Source organism: Rhamphochromis longiceps, linkage group LG11 (genome assembly GCF_057381845.1).
Source record: "Rhamphochromis longiceps isolate RC_006_pf linkage group LG11, R_longiceps_female_GT1.1, whole genome shotgun sequence".
Taxonomy (NCBI): domain Eukaryota; kingdom Metazoa; phylum Chordata; class Actinopteri; order Cichliformes; family Cichlidae; genus Rhamphochromis; species Rhamphochromis longiceps.
The window spans coordinates 34,036,579-34,053,366 of NC_140567.1; the positions used below are offsets into that span (position 1 = coordinate 34,036,579).

At 39.4% G+C, this 16,788-nt stretch overlaps 2 protein-coding genes across 3 annotated transcripts in view; one reads left to right on the forward strand and one right to left on the reverse strand.

Moving 5' to 3' along the window:
• Positions 1 to 11,355, forward strand: part of vwde (von Willebrand factor D and EGF domains) — a 28,492-nt gene extending 17,137 nt beyond the window's left edge. Inside the window, exons 17-31 of one of the 2 annotated variants that reach the window (XM_085423766.1) lie at positions 1,044 to 1,300; positions 2,458 to 2,677; positions 3,505 to 3,642; positions 3,720 to 3,917; positions 4,177 to 4,572; positions 4,941 to 5,036; positions 5,146 to 5,241; positions 5,349 to 5,444; positions 5,579 to 5,674; positions 5,903 to 5,998; positions 6,671 to 6,766; positions 6,853 to 6,948; positions 7,776 to 7,871; positions 8,523 to 8,620; positions 10,714 to 11,355. In XM_085423766.1, coding sequence (XP_085279892.1) covers positions 1,044 to 1,300; positions 2,458 to 2,677; positions 3,505 to 3,642; positions 3,720 to 3,917; positions 4,177 to 4,572; positions 4,941 to 5,036; positions 5,146 to 5,241; positions 5,349 to 5,444; positions 5,579 to 5,674; positions 5,903 to 5,998; positions 6,671 to 6,766; positions 6,853 to 6,948; positions 7,776 to 7,871; positions 8,523 to 8,620; positions 10,714 to 10,728 — 2,090 coding nt within the window. In that variant the 3' untranslated portion in view covers positions 10,729 to 11,355. The remainder of the gene's footprint in view (positions 1 to 1,043; positions 1,301 to 2,457; positions 2,678 to 3,504; positions 3,643 to 3,719; positions 3,918 to 4,176; positions 4,573 to 4,940; positions 5,037 to 5,145; positions 5,242 to 5,348; positions 5,445 to 5,578; positions 5,675 to 5,902; positions 5,999 to 6,670; positions 6,767 to 6,852; positions 6,949 to 7,775; positions 7,872 to 8,522; positions 8,621 to 10,713) is intronic. The other variant, XM_085423765.1, reaches the window with a different exon arrangement.
• An 11-nt stretch (positions 11,356 to 11,366) lies between these two features.
• On the reverse strand, positions 11,367 to 15,257 carry seraf (Schwann cell-specific EGF-like repeat autocrine factor). Its single transcript, XM_085423767.1, has 5 exons — positions 14,584 to 15,257; positions 14,255 to 14,350; positions 13,744 to 13,848; positions 12,556 to 12,651; positions 11,367 to 12,139 (listed from the first exon to the last, which is right to left on the reverse strand). The coding sequence occupies exons 1-5, from the start codon at positions 15,002 to 15,004 to the stop codon at positions 12,027 to 12,029; spliced, it is 831 nt and encodes a 276-aa protein (XP_085279893.1). The 5' UTR covers positions 15,005 to 15,257; the 3' UTR covers positions 11,367 to 12,026.
• Between the last annotated feature and the right edge of the window lie 1,531 nt (positions 15,258 to 16,788).

Here is a 16,788-nt window from a genome sequence, read left to right on the forward strand (position 1 = left end):
ACAAAATAACCAAACAGGAGTCAATGTGTTGATTATTCATTACGCTGATTCCACCAATTCATCAATCATTTATCTGTGAACACAATGAAACAAGAACATAAAACAGATTTTTTAAAATCTTTTTTTAAAAGATTTTTTTAAATAGTTAATATGTTCTATCAACGGTAACTAGTTCATCATTATATATGAATTTTAACTTTATGTCTAAATCTAAATCTCGTTGTGCCCAAACACAAACACAGAGAGACTTTGAGAGATTTGTCTGAATGAAAATTTGGTCTGACATAAGCTAAAGCTGCCCACTCATGCAGATAAATGGTGTAAATGGTGCACAAAATGCCCTCTTTATAAAGGCTACTTCCTTTTTCACAGGCATGTTTGATTTGCTGGGTTTTTACCCCAGATGCCCTTCCTGGACTTGTGTCTCCTCTTGTAATCAAGCTGGAGATCTTGTAATGGTTACAAAAAGGTTTGATCAAAAAGTTCTAATCTGCTTTGAATTTGGCCAATTTTCCATTCAAGGTAACCTTCGGGGTCATGTACAGAAAACTTCCGTGTTCGACTGTGATTCCACCGTGGACCTCAAACTTGCACAAAAAATAAACATCAACTTCTATTTAACAGTGTCCTCATGTTGAATGAAGAGTCATAGCTGCTGATTAGAGCTGTTGTCAAAAATCCACAGTTTCCAAATCCAGCAGCAGTGATGTGGACCTGTTATCAAAACATATTATAAACATAAAACATTTTTATGTTTATATTATATGGAAAAATATGTATTTCCCAAAATGTTTTCCCATAAAAACGTCTAAACTCTGGCACGCAGAAATGCTGTAATATGACGTATCTATTGGTCTGGCATCATCAAACCAAACTGTCTTTCCAAATTAGTTATGAATTTTATGAATTTTACCTGCACGTTTTTTTTATCCTTCCAGCTACACACCACCTTTTCACACCCACCTTTCACCCACTCTGAACCAGTCACACGTAGGTTTATTTAGTATCTTATTTCGACTCCCTTCGTTTCTATTTTCCCTCAGACAATGAACCTCCTCTGCTCCAGTCGCTGACTTTGCCTCTGCAGTCATTTGAGGGGGAGAATTTCATTTACCAGCTAAATGCTCGAGACCCCGAGGGCTCCACGGTTCTTTTCACCCTGCTATCAGGCCCTGAAGGGGCATCTCTGTCTCCAGCTGGTCTGCTGATGTGGAAGGCCACAGCTGAACCCACCAACAGACACACTTTCCAATTCACTGTGACCGACGACTGTAACGCTGAGACCAGAGCCTCTGTAGAGGTAAGACTCGGCTTATTAATGTAAATGTAGTGTTGCTGGTGAGTACAGATCTACATGCACGTCATGCAAAAGAATTATTCATTTAATAATTTAAATTAAATATTCAGTTAAATTTCATTTAAAGCTGGTTTAGCTCTATAACTGAGCGTAGATTTGATGCCAATGCTTAAATTCGTCCTTTATGAATTTCAAACAGAAACATTCTGATCTGTAGTCCAGTTTCAAATAACACAAAGTTGTGGTGTTGATCATATCATCTTGCATTTGGTTTTTCACTTGCTTTTTTACAGAAGACGTGCCATTAAGCCATGACAGTAAGCAAGTACAAGCAACATTTAGTCTTTATCGCCTGTGTTTTTTCTGCTATAAGATGTTAAAATTTTGGAAGTTATTGTGGTGTTATTGCTGCCTTCTCCCACTAGAGGGAGATACTGGTATACAGTATGTAGTTTGGGGCCTGAGGTTTCTCTGTAAGGTGTCATTGCAGTACACACTCGGCAAGTGTTTCCACCAAAAAACTGCACAAAGTTGTCAGACTAAATCATTTTTTTTCCTTTTTTAATATGATGTTGCACAATTCAGCGTACACAGAATAACTGCTCACAGATGCAAAAATATATCACTGTGGTTTTGATTTATCAATATCACGAAAATGCTCTAAAGCTATAATCTTTGGATAGAGCGTTTTCCATTCTCGGGACACGTTGTATCATTGCTCTTAGCAGTATACGAGTAAAATACCCCTCATGTGTCAAGCCATGTGTTCTGTACTACAGTCACAGGAATCATCAAATAAACATTTGGGATCCATGGTCAGGAAGGTTAAGCCTCCTAATCTAATAAAGCATCTTTTCAAGCATCCTTGAAAAGCAGGTGGTCCACAAATAGGACAAGCCTTCAATAATGTGCTGGAGTAGAAAAAATATACACACGGCTTTATGCATATAACTGTTAATCATGCAAAGTTAATTGTTAGTTAACTTTTGCTACACGTTTTGATTATACTGACTGGACCCTGAGTGTCTCTGTACACTCTGAGTTTTTGTTTTCTGATTTCTGTAACTACATTCATGTGTCTTGTTCAGTGTGTCTAAGATCATAAACCTGTGTGACTTAAGTTCAGATGTCTAAATGACAAGAAACCTTTTCCTCTCTAGGTGTTTGTGCGCTCCTGTGAATGCCTGAATGCTGCTTCATGTGTCGCCAGTGTCAACCTCCCTGCCGGCAGTGGGGAATATGTGTGTGTGTGTCCTGATGGATTTACAGGGAGGAGGTGTGAGGTGGACATAGACAACTGTAAACCAAATCCCTGCAGATTGGGTTTCTGTATAGATGGGCTCAACTCCTTCTCCTGTGTATGCCCACCTGGAATGACAGGTCAGCTGTTTCCTTTAACTACACGGAGGATTAATCTTTTGAATATTATTTTACCTGTGGTCCTTACGGCACTAACTGTACTGTAATTCCTGCATAATTATGACGCCTTTGTATTGCATTCCACTCATTCAGTCCAGTACTGAGAAATGTTGTAACATGACTGCGAGACACTCCTTTGGGTGTAACTGCGTAACTAAATAGATGGTTTACAGTTCTGAGTGCTCACAATAAAACTCTATCTGTCCTGAAATACTATAAACTGAATGCAGATACTTGAGTTTTGTGCTGACTTTCTTTTGAGAACCTCCTTTAAAGATAGAGCCATATTTTGGTTACAGCTTTGACTTTGTGTTTATACTTGAGTGACTTATTACATTCAAATAAATGCTTTAAATTAGTCACTGGAGCTCAGGTTTAGTCACATCGTGAGCTTACTGTGTTCGAGATGGAGGCCCACATGTAAGCTGTATACACATATAAACAGTGGAAAATATTGAAGCTGAGGACTTTGTTGGAAGCTGGCGGGTTAAAGACTTTTTAATGTGTGATTTGTGTTGTCAGATGCAGTTCAATCTGTGTAAAATTCTTAAATGCCTGCAAGAGAGAAACAAGTTTTCATCAGAAAAAACTTGGAACAGCTTTATTTATGATAAAAAATGATCCCAAATGAAGCACCAAACCAAACGATGCAAACAATTTACAAATTTGCCGTATAATTACTCTCCTGTTTTCCTCTTCTTAGCAAATTTATGATTTTAAATATTTGTTTATTTATTGAAATTGATTCCGTGTTTCCTCATAAGGTCTGCTGTTTCATGTGTTGTCAGGGCGTACATGCAGAGAGGATATAGACGAGTGTGTCTCACAGCCTTGTTTCCCTGGGGTGGGCTGTAACAACACGGTAGGCTCTTTTTTTTGTGGATCGTGCCCACAAGGATACAGCGGTGATGGGAAAAACTGCATGAGTAAGTCTACATTTTATTTGTATAGTTATGTGTAGTTCTGCCTTAGAGAACATTTATACATTCTATTTGTTTTGAAGGAGAGTCTGTGGTTGAAGCGGTGGTGACACCAGTGAGGATACCACAGGTTTCGTTGAGGTCCAAACCGTCGCCATGCTCCAGAGGGCCGTGTTACCCAGGAGTGCAGTGTTTCGAGAGCATCCATGTTTCAGCAGGCTTCGTCTGTGGACCCTGCCCTGCTGGTCTGCAAGGAAATGGCCAGAAATGTACATCAGCAGGTGAGAGTGGAGCAATTTATGCACCTTTGGCTTTGTGCACCTTGTAAACGAATGAAATAAGCTGGGTATATGTGTATATTTTGCCTCCATTTCTTCATCTGATTTTGTTTACAAAATTGTTTAAATGCTTGTCTGTGAAAGTAAGACAAGTCTAAAGTTTTTCTGGCTATTATCCAGCAATATATAAGTGGAATGTTTTGAATAATGTTGACAATAAAGCCTGTATTTCTATGACTTTGTAAGTCATGTCCTCTAACAGCTCAGGGGACAGTCACCAGTGGAGCAGACAGTTATTTTCACGTCACCAGATCAAATTCCACTTCCTCCTCAAACAGACGACCTCCTGACAGGAGAACGAGACCAGAAGCAACAAATATCAGGAGACTTTCTCCTGCTGACAGAAAAAGCACAGCGACTTCACAGGATCAAACCACAGTCAGAACATTTGCTCCCACTGTCCACAGGGGTCAGCCCAGTGGGGTGGATTTGACCCCTGACCTCTCCACGGGGATCAGATGGGGGTCAGCAGCTCCCCACGTGACCTGTGCTGACTCTCCCTGCTTCCCGGGTGTCTCTTGTGAGCCCAAAGTATCTGGGTCCTTCAGTTGTGGCCGCTGCCCATACGGTTACACCGGAGATGGAGTCACATGTAAAGGTAAAGTGGTCTTATACTTCTACTTTTCATGACTGAATAAATTAAACTGACAACAAAAGTGCTAAAGAAATGATTTTGATAACAATGTTGATTGATTTTCCTTTGGCTCTGGTGAAAAAGCTCTTGCAACTTTGGCTCTTGCAAAAAAAAACTTTTGCAAGGGGCATACATTTTTCAGTAAAGGTGAAAAAGTGATATTTTGTACCACAAAGTGCTTCAGTATTTAATGTTATCGCACAATTGTACCTTATAGTCATGGTGGATTTTGGTTAGCTCTGCGTGGTCTTGGTCTGAAATGATGAAATGAATCCTCAATTGGGCAACTTTTTGAGTACTGAAACATACTCATAAATGTACTTTGTTTTCAGCTGTTTGCAGGTATCCGTGTGGGCAGAACATGGAGTGCACTCTACCAAACACTTGTACCTGCAAAGACGGCTACACTGGATACAGCTGCCACATAGGTGAGAAACAGAGCGCGAGCTAATGAAATCACACTCGCCTCTGGATTTGGCTCTTATATCTCAGGGTCTAGTTGTGTTTTTTAAAGCTGACAGTTTCCTTTCATCCCAGCCATTTGCCGGCCTGACTGTAAAAACCGGGGGAAGTGTGTGAAACCAAATGTGTGCAAATGTCCTGCAGGCTACGGAGGGCCCACCTGTGAGGAAGGTAACCTGGAGTCATAGTCAAACCAGTCAAAACTGCCGACTGGTTTGCATTGCTTACATACTTGAATTGCTCGCAGAACACTGAGGAGTGTCACTGTTTGTGTTCAGCGAGCTGTGAGCCGCCCTGTCAGCATGGAGGTACCTGCCTGGCTAGAAACCTCTGTACCTGCTCCTACGGCTACGTGGGACCACGATGTGAAATCAGTGAGATGTGACTTAAGTGTTTTTGCATCGTTTTTACATTTTACATAAACCTCCACAATGCATCGATCAGTACCCCTTTTGTTTAAGTGGGTCGGTTTAATCTAGGATTGCACTACATGATTTATGTCTGTCAGTGGTGTGTAACAGGCACTGTGAAAATGGAGGCGTGTGCGTTTCTCCCGATGTCTGCAAATGCCAACCTGGCTGGTACGGACCGACGTGCAACTCAGGCAAGAAACACGACCTGTAGCTAAGCATGCATTCAGACTGCAGCTTCCTTCTGTTAGAGTGTTTAATTCTGACAGCATAATTAAGTGGCACAAAACTCAATCTGACTTGCACATAAGTACTCAAAATATATCAGTACTGCAGGAACCTTTTCTCTTATTTATACTGTAAATCTAAAAGTACATATGTTGGCTCTTAATAAAGCTTTTTGTACCTTACGTCACCTGCAGCTCTCTGTAAACCCGTCTGTCTGAATGGAGGAACCTGTGTTAAGCCTAACGTATGTGCCTGTCCCAGTGGTTTCTTTGGCTCCCAGTGTCAAATTGGTAAGCTTGTGATGAATACATACAATGATTAATACAATGAGGAATTATAGTCAAATATTTCCAGCAATTTGTACAGACTGACTTTCATTTTTATTAAAACTAGCAAAAGCCTGAGGCTGCTTTCTGTTTGAAACAGCAAAACTCACTGGCATACATTTATTAAACTGCAGAAATCTCTGTAGGTTTGTCTCTCTTCTCTGCACATTGCAAGTAATGTTAATGGCATCTACTAGTAACTTGCAGACAGGAGTGAGAACTGTGCAGAGTGTGAGATCATTTAAGTCAATGATTAGCATATTTTTGCTAATATTTCAAACAGCGGCATACATATTTTACACATTTAGGACACCCACTGGCAAAATGCTGCCCCATGGTAGAAAGTAACTGGGGTTGCAATCTCTGTGAACAGGCTGTGCCCTAGTTACAAACATATTCAGCTTACTGAGGTTTCAAATAGTTTCTTGACTCTGTTTATCTTTCATAATAGCTAACATCTGTTGAGAATGCCTGAAAGAAGTGAAGTGATGCTTTTTCAACAAAACACACCTAAATGTTGCATTTCCTCTCTTTTAAGTCATATCAATGTTGCTATAAAATCCAATCTCTAAGCTTCAGTCTGATTGAAATGTGCATTTTCTGGGTTCCTCACAGTTTAATATTGCTGTCTTTTAGCTGTTTGCAATCCTCCTTGCAAGAATGGAGGTCAATGTATGAGAAACAACGTGTGCTCCTGCCCTGAAGGCTACACAGGAAAAAGGTGTCAAAAGAGTAAGTGATATCACAGCCTAAATAGTTGAAGTACTGTTCAAAGTAACAGCTCACAATTTAAACATTTGGGTTTTAATTTGTTCCAGGTGTGTGTGAGCCTATGTGCATGAACAGAGGCAAGTGTGTGGGACCCAACACCTGCTCCTGTGCTTCTGGATGGAGAGGGAAGAGGTGTAACATACGTGAGTGATGCATGGATGTCTTGATACACATAAAATACACAACAAATAAAAAATTACCAGCTATAGCTCCAAAAAACATGTAATTCAATCAGCTTCATTTCTTATACTTTGGTTTAGGTTTAGGTGGGGTTGGGTAATAGCACTCACAAGAACTAACAAGAAGTCATACACAGTAGTTGTTGTAAGAAATTCTCTAAAAAGTTTACATATTGTCTCCTAATAACAGTGCACAATTTATATTTTAATATTCATATGAATATGCATATGCATGACTTTTATTCATGCAAATCTTTTAAATCATCTTGCCCTCAAGACGGCATCCACTTTTAACAAGAACTACATAAAATGAAGGAAGATGAGATACTTAAAAACCAAAAGGTGTTAGCTTTTCTGCCCTGAATTCAGGCTTCCAGGCAAACATTATTTCTTTATTTATTTATTTTTTGGTTCTTAAAAATTATTTTAGTGGCTAGAAAGTCCTATTTTTTCGTTTTAATGTAGCACAGCTAAATGGTAAATGGTCTGTATTTGTATAGCGCTTTACTTGGTCCTAAGGACCCCAAAGCGCTTTACACTATACACAATCATCCACCCATTCACACACACATTCACACACTGGTGATGGCAAGCTACAGTGTAACCACAGCCGCCCTGGGGCGCACTGACAGAGGCGAGGCTAGATCTTTTCTGGCTGACCTGCAAATGCCTAATCTCAGCACTTTGGGTTTTAACCTTTTACCTATCTGTTCAGTCCAGTCGGGCTTCTGAGATAAAACCTTTTAGAAGCTGCTTTGGTGTTCATGCCTCCCTCACTGTTCTTATTTTAGCTGTGTGTCTACAAAAGTGTAAAAATGGTGGCGAGTGTGTAGGACCAAATACCTGCCACTGCCCCGCTGGCTGGGAAGGCCTTCAGTGTCAAACAGGTGAGTCTGTTCCTCAGATGTAATAATATCACTAACAGCTTCAGTAACAGCTCAATTTTTTCTTAGGTAAAATCTGGCAAAGGGTACATACCAAATACTTTAACTAGGACTACTTTATAACCAATTTTCCTGAACTATTGCTGAACCAAATTAAACTGTTCCTCTGCCAAAAGGAGAACTGCTGTCTCCTTAACTCTCAGGACAAATACACAAAAACTACTGTACCACATTACAGGATACTTCTTGGAGAGATGAACTCAAGCAAAGGAAAAACAGACATTTTCATGCAGATTGAAATTCATCCATCCATCCATCCATTTCGTTCCACTTATCACATTCAGGGTCGTGGGCAGGTTAGAGCCTAATCCCAGCTGTCACAGGGCAAGAGGCAGTCTGGCCTGGAGAGTTTGCAGACTGAGATCACTTTGTTTAAAATAATGAAGTAGAAGACATGATCGCTGGTTTTCCTTCAAGTTCTTTTTTGCAGATAATTGTTTTGATCATGTGTTTCAAGTGTTTCCAAATGACAATCAAACAGACAGCCTGAACTATAATAAAAGACTCTTTTCTGATTGTAGAGTTTAACAGGAATTGACCATGAAAAGAAAAACAATAATAGATCAAATGTTTTAATTGTGACTTTCTCTCCAGCGGTGTGTAAACAGCGGTGTCTGAACGGAGGCAGGTGTGTGCTGCCTGACTACTGCCACTGTCGGAAAGGTTACAACGGACTGACTTGTGCAATAAAGGTGAGAAATGGGGTCATGGTTAACATATCCCGGTGGGAAAAGTCATAAAGAACACTGATAACTCCAGGATTTATAGATTTATAAGATTTACAATAGAGTCATAGAACAAAGCTTCATTAGATGAATATTGTTGGTCTAGATGACTGAAATGTTTAGTTCTGTTTAATATTTCAGGCTATTAAAAAATAAATCAAAAAATATATAGTGTCTTTAAGAGAAATGTGATATTAATGACTAGAGCTGGGCGATAGAACGATAACGATATGTATCGCGATATAACTTTTACTCGATAGAGAAATTAAGCTATCGCGATAGACCTCGCCGCTCTTGTTCTCTTAAAAAAAAAAAAAAAAAAAAAAAAGGTCAGCCAATCCAAATTCAGTAGCGCAGAGCCGAACCAATCACAGCCGCAGCGTCACGTCGCGTGACTTGTTACGTACAGCACAAGTGCCAAGCCGCACGTGTGTTTGTTTGGGAAGCAGCCAGCGGGTAATGGAGCCAGCGCATAATGGAGGAAATGAGTGTGCCGACTAGAAAAATCAACCGAGCGTGACCGAAGAGAAAACAGATGATGGTTCCAACGCCGGAGAGATTGTCGAACGGAAGAGCCATAGAAGTTCCGTAGTTTGAAGGTATTTCGGCTATTTCAAGTCTGACAAAAAACAGAGTAGCGTTCACTGTAAATTGTGCCGAAAGCAAGTCTGGAAATACAATAAACTGGTGCATGCGTCACACTGTGCGCCACGTTATTGTTTGGGTGAAATGAATTTCTACAATACTGTTAATTGTACTCTCTGCAGTGTTTAAATGCTTACATATACACACAGTTACTGTCCCTCCACACATACGACTCGGTTCTGCTTCTATACCCCAGCTTTGTTTACTTTTTCCCACCGAGGCTTCTAGACTTCTGATTGGCCAACATTTCTGCACGGTTAGGAATCTAGCGCCACCTGCTGCTTTGGCATGTTCATAGCAGCGTTTTCCTTCATTTCTGCCTTTATGTGTGGACGGGATTATTTTTTAAAACGAAAACGGAAAATCTCAGTTTTCAAAAATACCCGTGTACGTGTGGACGTAGCCTCAGTCTCTGACTGGAAGCGCTAATTCGTCATTCGGCTTTTGTCAGACTAAAGTAACTGTTAAAACTGTTTGAAAAGCTCAGCTATACAACAAGGAGAGATTGAGAATTTCCTTTTAGTTCTCAGTTTATTTGATATTGACAAAAGTTAGTCAGTTTTGTCTGTTCTTCTGTAAAACAAACTAAGATTTATTTTTAGAATTAATATTTTGTTTCTAAGTGGAATTGACAATTTAGTCTGTTTCATTTGTTCTATTTTGAAACTTAAACGCTTTAGCGGCTGCCTTTTGTGTAGTTTGCAATATTTGCCTTTATTTATCTGAAAAAGTCTCATGTTCCTTAAGTACATCTACCCTGTTGAACTTATTATGGGAAATAAATATTTAAAAACAAGCTGCTGATTATTTCACATTTTACTTGTGAGCAACGGCACATTTAAATCTTACAAATATAGTTATTTGGCTTATATCGTGATAGATATCGTTATCGCCTGAAATGAAAAAAACATATCGTGATATGAAAAAATCTCATATCGCCCAGCTCTATTAATGACACACCAAAAAACTATTAGGCACCTTTTGTGCATCTCAAAAAATGGACAACTCAGTATTTATTTTTTTGATTTTTTTTATCTTCTGTTCCTTTTTTTTTTTTTTTTTTTTAAATCTGTTTAATTCTTTCTGACTGCTGATAACCACTATTCAATTCAGTCTTTTTCTACTAATGTTAAGATATATTTTTAAAAAGTCAGATCAAATATACATCAGAAAAACCTTGAATTTAACACACTGCTTTTATTTTATAACCTCTTATTACTTTTGAAAAATTTAAAAAAAAATTTAATCATATGTATTTTATGGTTATTTCAAATTTACTTTTTAACTGCAAATAGCCCCATGGAGCACATGCAGTACTTTCTTGGCCCACTAGGGGGCTGCAGGCTACATTTTGGGACATTGCATCAAATAAAATGGCACCAAACAAATGAAAAAAATTTTTTTGTACTTCACAGGCATCACAGGCATGATGGCAAACAAATCGGGAATGTACTAAAGAAGCCACAAAGAACAAAGAAAGCACCATAACCTGTGGTGTGTATGAGTGAGACTTTGGATACTGGCATGTGCTGTAATGTGTGGCTGTGTGCACATTAGAACTGTAACAGAGCGATTTGATATATGCACTTGTCTTTTCCTGTCTGTGTAGATCACTACCTCAAGGCTCAAAGTAACACCCATCTGTTAAATGTATTAACAGTGTATTTTATGCAGGCCTGTGTGCCGTACACAGTAGTTGGTTAAGAAAAATAACGTGGTGGAGGTTATTGCCATCACACATTTTAGATTTGCACTGTTTCTTTCTATCTTATGAGGGGGAAAAAACAGCTTGAGCCTGCTTCTTGAGTAAGCATAATGAAGGCTTTGATATGAATATGTTGCATATTAACAAAAGTTGCATTTGTTTTGTTTTCTTTATTTGCTGTCATTAATATATTGCCCGATCAGGCCTGTTTGAGTTTGTTATACATTTATTGGCAAATATGGATGAAAGCAACGCTGGTGTTGAGGTTGTATATAGGGCTTGTTTTCTACGCTCTCTGTACTATATATTAAGCCCTATATTTTGTTCCACATTACACGGTGGTACTATAATAAAAACAATGTCTATTTTTTCTTCATTTAATGACAAATTACAGTATATTGTGTGTTTATACAACATAAAACACATTCAATATTTAAAAATAAAATAAAAACAAACTAAAACGGTACACTTTATATAAAAAGAGGGATGAACGTTTTGTCTGAAATGTGAAACCACTGCTGATGTACCTTAAACCAGCCTCATTTCTAATGAACAGCAGGGGCCAACTGGTTGCAAAAGTTAAAGTAAAATTGTTTTTATATATAGCACTTTCAAGATAAACATTACAAAGTGCTTCACAACAAAACACTAGAAATAAAGACATAAATGATACCCAAAGGGAAGTTTGAAAAGATGACTTCTTAGCTGCTTTTTAAAAGAGATCACTGAGACCACAAATCCCACGGTCTGACTGTGTATAAGTCTATAAAAAGATTTATTGCCTACAGCATGATGTCAAATTTGCAAGTTATATTCACATTTACAGTAAAATAGGTGAGAAAGAGGGTACGTTTTATGGTGTTTCCAGCCTGTTTCTAAAACTCCCAAGATGGGTCTTCACTAACTTTAAGGGTGACATCATAGTGGCTACATCCATCTTTTCCACACAGTTGCTGTAAAACTAACTACGTCCCAGTATAAAAACATAATCACCCCCACAACATTGTTTGATCCTTGGGTGCACTAGTGGGACTTTTTCCTCTCCTCGCAGCGAGGTCCAGAGAAAGGAGGTCGACAGCGACATTTGTTGGGAGAAACGCACTTCCCTCCGTGCAAGCAGGGCTGACTGCATACAGCTACGGACAAAAGAAAACAAAAGCACAGGTACTATTTGTAAAACCAGGGGAATGGGAAATGAGTGAAGAGCTTGTAAATTCTAGCATCATAAACTCCAGCAGCTGGTCTCAAAGGTGTGAAGTGTTGTGACATCTGGAAATACACTAAGCTGAAAAGCAAATCCAAGGTGCAAAGAGAAAAATCGGGTATGTAAAATGCACTGGTGTGAGAATGGTGCAATGTAGTCAAGAGAGCAGAAAGTACCGGAACTGGATGAAATGAAAAAGACTTTATCATAAGGAATAAATGCTCCCAGTGAAGGGCCAGCATCAGAATTGGGGTCATAACACGACTCCGTACATCTGAGACTCCTCGATTATTTAACCCAGTCTCATCACAGCAAAACGTTATCGGTCTTTGGGAACAGTGTACTCACCCATATGGCAGGCACCACCCAACCATCCCTCCGTGCAGCTGCAGATTCCTGGAGCCACACACAGCCCTCCATTCCTGCAGCCCTGGGGACAAATTGCTGCATGGGAAACAAACCATAGAGGGGTTTGCTCAGCGTGGAACAGAAATATGAAAAAGAAAAACTTACAATAAAAGTTTGTGCTTTGTGAACACATGTGAACATATTTTTATTTAATTCAGGCAAAAGTCAAATGTGAAAATTTGACATTGGTCAGACCATACAGTGGCAGTAGCGGCTGTAATGTACCATTGGTACATGCACGTGACGTTTTTCAGGCATTTTCAGCCTTTATTGGACGGTGACAGTAAAGAGTGGACAGGCAGAGATCAGGCCTTCACTATTATTATCTACAAACCCCACCGAGCTTTGCAGGTCCCTGCAGCACTTCAGCATATGGTTCACTTGCTCAAGCATCATCCTGGCCTTTATGATTCCTGCTTAACTACATATGTAACTATCCTATGACATTATGTTTAGCAAGTGATTGGTCTGTTGTGTTGGTTGCTAAGTTAATTGTGGTTTTATGTTGATGGTGTACTTGTAAAATTAGTGCCATGCATATAAGAGAAGGAGTTCATATTAGATTTAAGCCCTCCCGGTGCCAATGACCCAATGTGTATAATGTGTATGTTAGCAAATATGGAAAATGAGCGTAGGAAGTCATCGAGTCAGCTAATGAATGAAACAGCTTTAATCCTAGAAGAGCAGCAAGGCTGAATATTTCATCTAGACCACAGAAGACGGATTGCTAGTCCAACAGATCCTTAATTTCACATGGAGAATGCATTAGTGGAAGCAGTCTAACAACAGATTTTCATCACTAAAAAGTCAAGTCTGAGTTTCATTTGAAGAAAAATCTTGGTAGACATATAAAAAATTGGCTTTTCAATCTTTGCTGTTTTTTTTTTTCCAGTTCAAACTGAACTGCAGTTTTCTGCCAATATTACAAACTTCACCACAGCTCTCCAGTTGTTACACCTGCATGTCTGCCTCATCCACTAAGTCAGACTGACTGTTGCTTCCCTTGGTGACAGCTTCTTGGAGCCATAAAAAGCCTTAAACATCCACTAATGTCTGCAGCTGATGAACAGCTCCATTTGGCACCTTTGACCTCCTGTGTTAATTGGGTAATTAGATACAGCCACGAACCCTCCTGGCATTTTGATCCGGCCCAGCTTGAAGGGCAGATACACTTGGCCACGCCGTTGACAGCGGTGCATTCTCCTCCGTTCCAACATCCCCCATCGCACGTCACTGCAAAACACACACACGCACACACACACACTGTTCATGAGATATTTTTACCATACCACAAAAGATTTAAGTTAATTTGGGTATAAACTCCCCAAAGCACCCAGGAAATTCTTCACTACACACCATTCTGTTGGAATGCATTGACTTATGCATTCATAAACTTAATAAAACACATTTAAAAAAATCTAATCCATAAAATGTTTTAAGAACTTAGACAAACAAATGAGGCAGTACGTGAGCAACAGCTGAAAACTGTGTGTAGTATTCTGAATAATAGTAAACTGAATACAAATGAATAGAGCAGGAAAATACACCAAAAGCAAAGAATAACTGTCATCATGACACGCACACACGTGTTAATACACTTAATGTATTAGAACTGTCCCGCTCCCATGAACTCGTTTACCTTTGTGACAATATCTTCCTCCAAATCCAGGAGGACATCTGCATTTTCCAGGGCGAAGACACACTCCTCCATTTTTACATTTGGGATCACAGTTGGCTGCAAAATTATCCACCACAGTTTTTTTAATAGGCTTCAAAGTTTTGACCTTCTTTCTCAGAAGTCTTCGTCACTTTAAATTAATTTGCAACAAAATAAGTTAGTCATAAACTGGGTCAATAAATAAAGTGGCACATTAAACCATTTATTCATAGCTGAGCTTGGCACGAGGTCTTCCCTGTGCCATCATCAGAATTTGAAATTACGCGCAGATAAAAGGTTTGTCACGTCACCATACTGGCAGGTCTCTCCTTCGTAGCCCCGGGAGCAGAAGCATGTGTTGTTGCGGATGCAGACTCCGGCGTGTTCGCACGGCGGCTCGCACTTTGCTTTCAGGTCAAAGACGAAGCCGACCGCGACACCCCGGGGCGCGTCCGAGCCTCCGGAGCACACACCGGCGAGCGACATCAAAGAGGCAAACAGGAGAGGTGCAAAGAACATGGCCGGATGTGCTTTGTTGCTCAAATGAAGAGTGAAAAGAAGCGAAGCGGTGGACGGATGGAGGAGGAGAAAGTCTCCTGAAGAAACAGGGAAAACTTCTCGGCCAGGATGGTGGTGGTGAGGCGGAGCAGGGAGAGCGCCCTGGGGTGGGGGCTGGGGCTGTTTTTCAAGACTTTGGATCAAATCTATGCAGTCCATATTTGCATGAAACATATAGGTTAGACCACCGCGCAGATTACGCAGTGGGGTTACATGAAGTAAAAGTTTGACTCTGCCACAACAGATTCATAATGATGAGGTTTCCCAATAGTTTGTCTGGAGTTATGACAGAGATGCTCAAGATACTAATTAAATTAGGGCCTAAAACATGTGGATAGCACAGCTTCACCATGCTGCTCTATAGCAAAATACTCCAAAGAAGGATTTAAGAGTAATCTGATTGTATTTGCAGTCTGTTCATTGTGCAATAATTTATCTAAGGAATGCTACAAGTGGTAACATAAAAAGTATTTTTATTGTTGCTTAGATTAAAGCGGTTGTGTTTCATATGTAGTTTATATGTAGCACCCACAAAGAGAGTAATATAACTGCTCCAGAATGTCTAATAAATAAATAAAAATCTGTAGTGTAGTTTGTTTTGTTTTTTTGCTAACCATAAAATAAAAATGTTTCAACAAATGTAAGAGCTCACCTGTATGAACTGTATGAAACACTGCTACCTGCTGTTTAATCCTCACTGATCCTGTGCTACATGTTTGGGACAGTCTACCATAAGGTGGCTGGATGAAATAAATGGACAAGTTTCTGGTACATATGCACATTTGTTGAGTAACTATACTCACTATACTTGGTATCTTCTAGTACAACATTTGCTCCACAAAATGAGACACAAAAGATGCACAACTGATTTTGAAGGTCATCAGTTGACCTAATATATCTACACACATTCAGGAAGCTCACTTTACCCAAATATTTAACTTTATTAAAGTTACATAGCATCTATAACTAGTGGTATTTAAACAACATCTTACTCACTTCTGTTATAACAGCAAGGACTGATTTCTAAGGCACATAATTCATAATTTGTGCAAAGTATTATTTTTCATGGCTACACATCTAAGGTTTTATTTTGGTTTAAAGAAACTGCTGTGAAATATGCAACAAAAGAAAAGTGCAGTATTTTATACTGAGTACATATTTCACAGCGATGTTGACAAACTATATCTAAAAGACTGTAGAATCACTTTAAATGTCTATGATTATATTTGTCAGAAAGACAGAGTTTGTGATGTTAGTCTATGTAGAGCACATATGGAAAAACCATTTCCTCTTGTTTGGTGAAAAGAAACCCTGGGCCTGTATGAAGGACGGGGTGAGGGGGAAGTTCTGTTGTAATGACAATAACACAACCAATCAGTAGCGGATGTGGTTCTTCTCTCTGCTCCCTTAAAGCTGTTCAGAGACCAAACAGGCAAAGTAGCTTTCTGTTTGATTCTCTGCGTTTTGCATTTTTCAGTAAAAGTGAACAGTGTTTCTTTATTCTGAGTTCTGTGAGCTCAGAATAAACAGAGTTTGCATAATACTTGGACTACTCCAAGTACAAGATTTAAATTTCCATAAACGGTATGGAGTCGCTCTGCTGCTTATTCACGGAAAGCTTCTCTGGACAAGCAGTCAGAGTCTTTCCTTGGACTCACCACATCAGACTTGTCGTGCATGACAGAGTCCAGCTGGAAGAGAGACAACTGGACTTTATGAAGACCTTAGCATAGTTCTTCCCAAACAATCTGAACTGAAGTAGCTCACAACAAATGCAGTTATGTAGATTTAGTTGGCACAACACACAAATATTCCAAACATCTAAAAATCAAGAATCAGCATTATACTAAGCAGTGTCGGGACAGTGAGTCTGACCTTTTAACTTGATTTAAATGGGTTTCCTCTGTGGCCAGTTTAGAAGTGTGAGTTTCACTCATATCTGGGTGGATTTCTTTGGT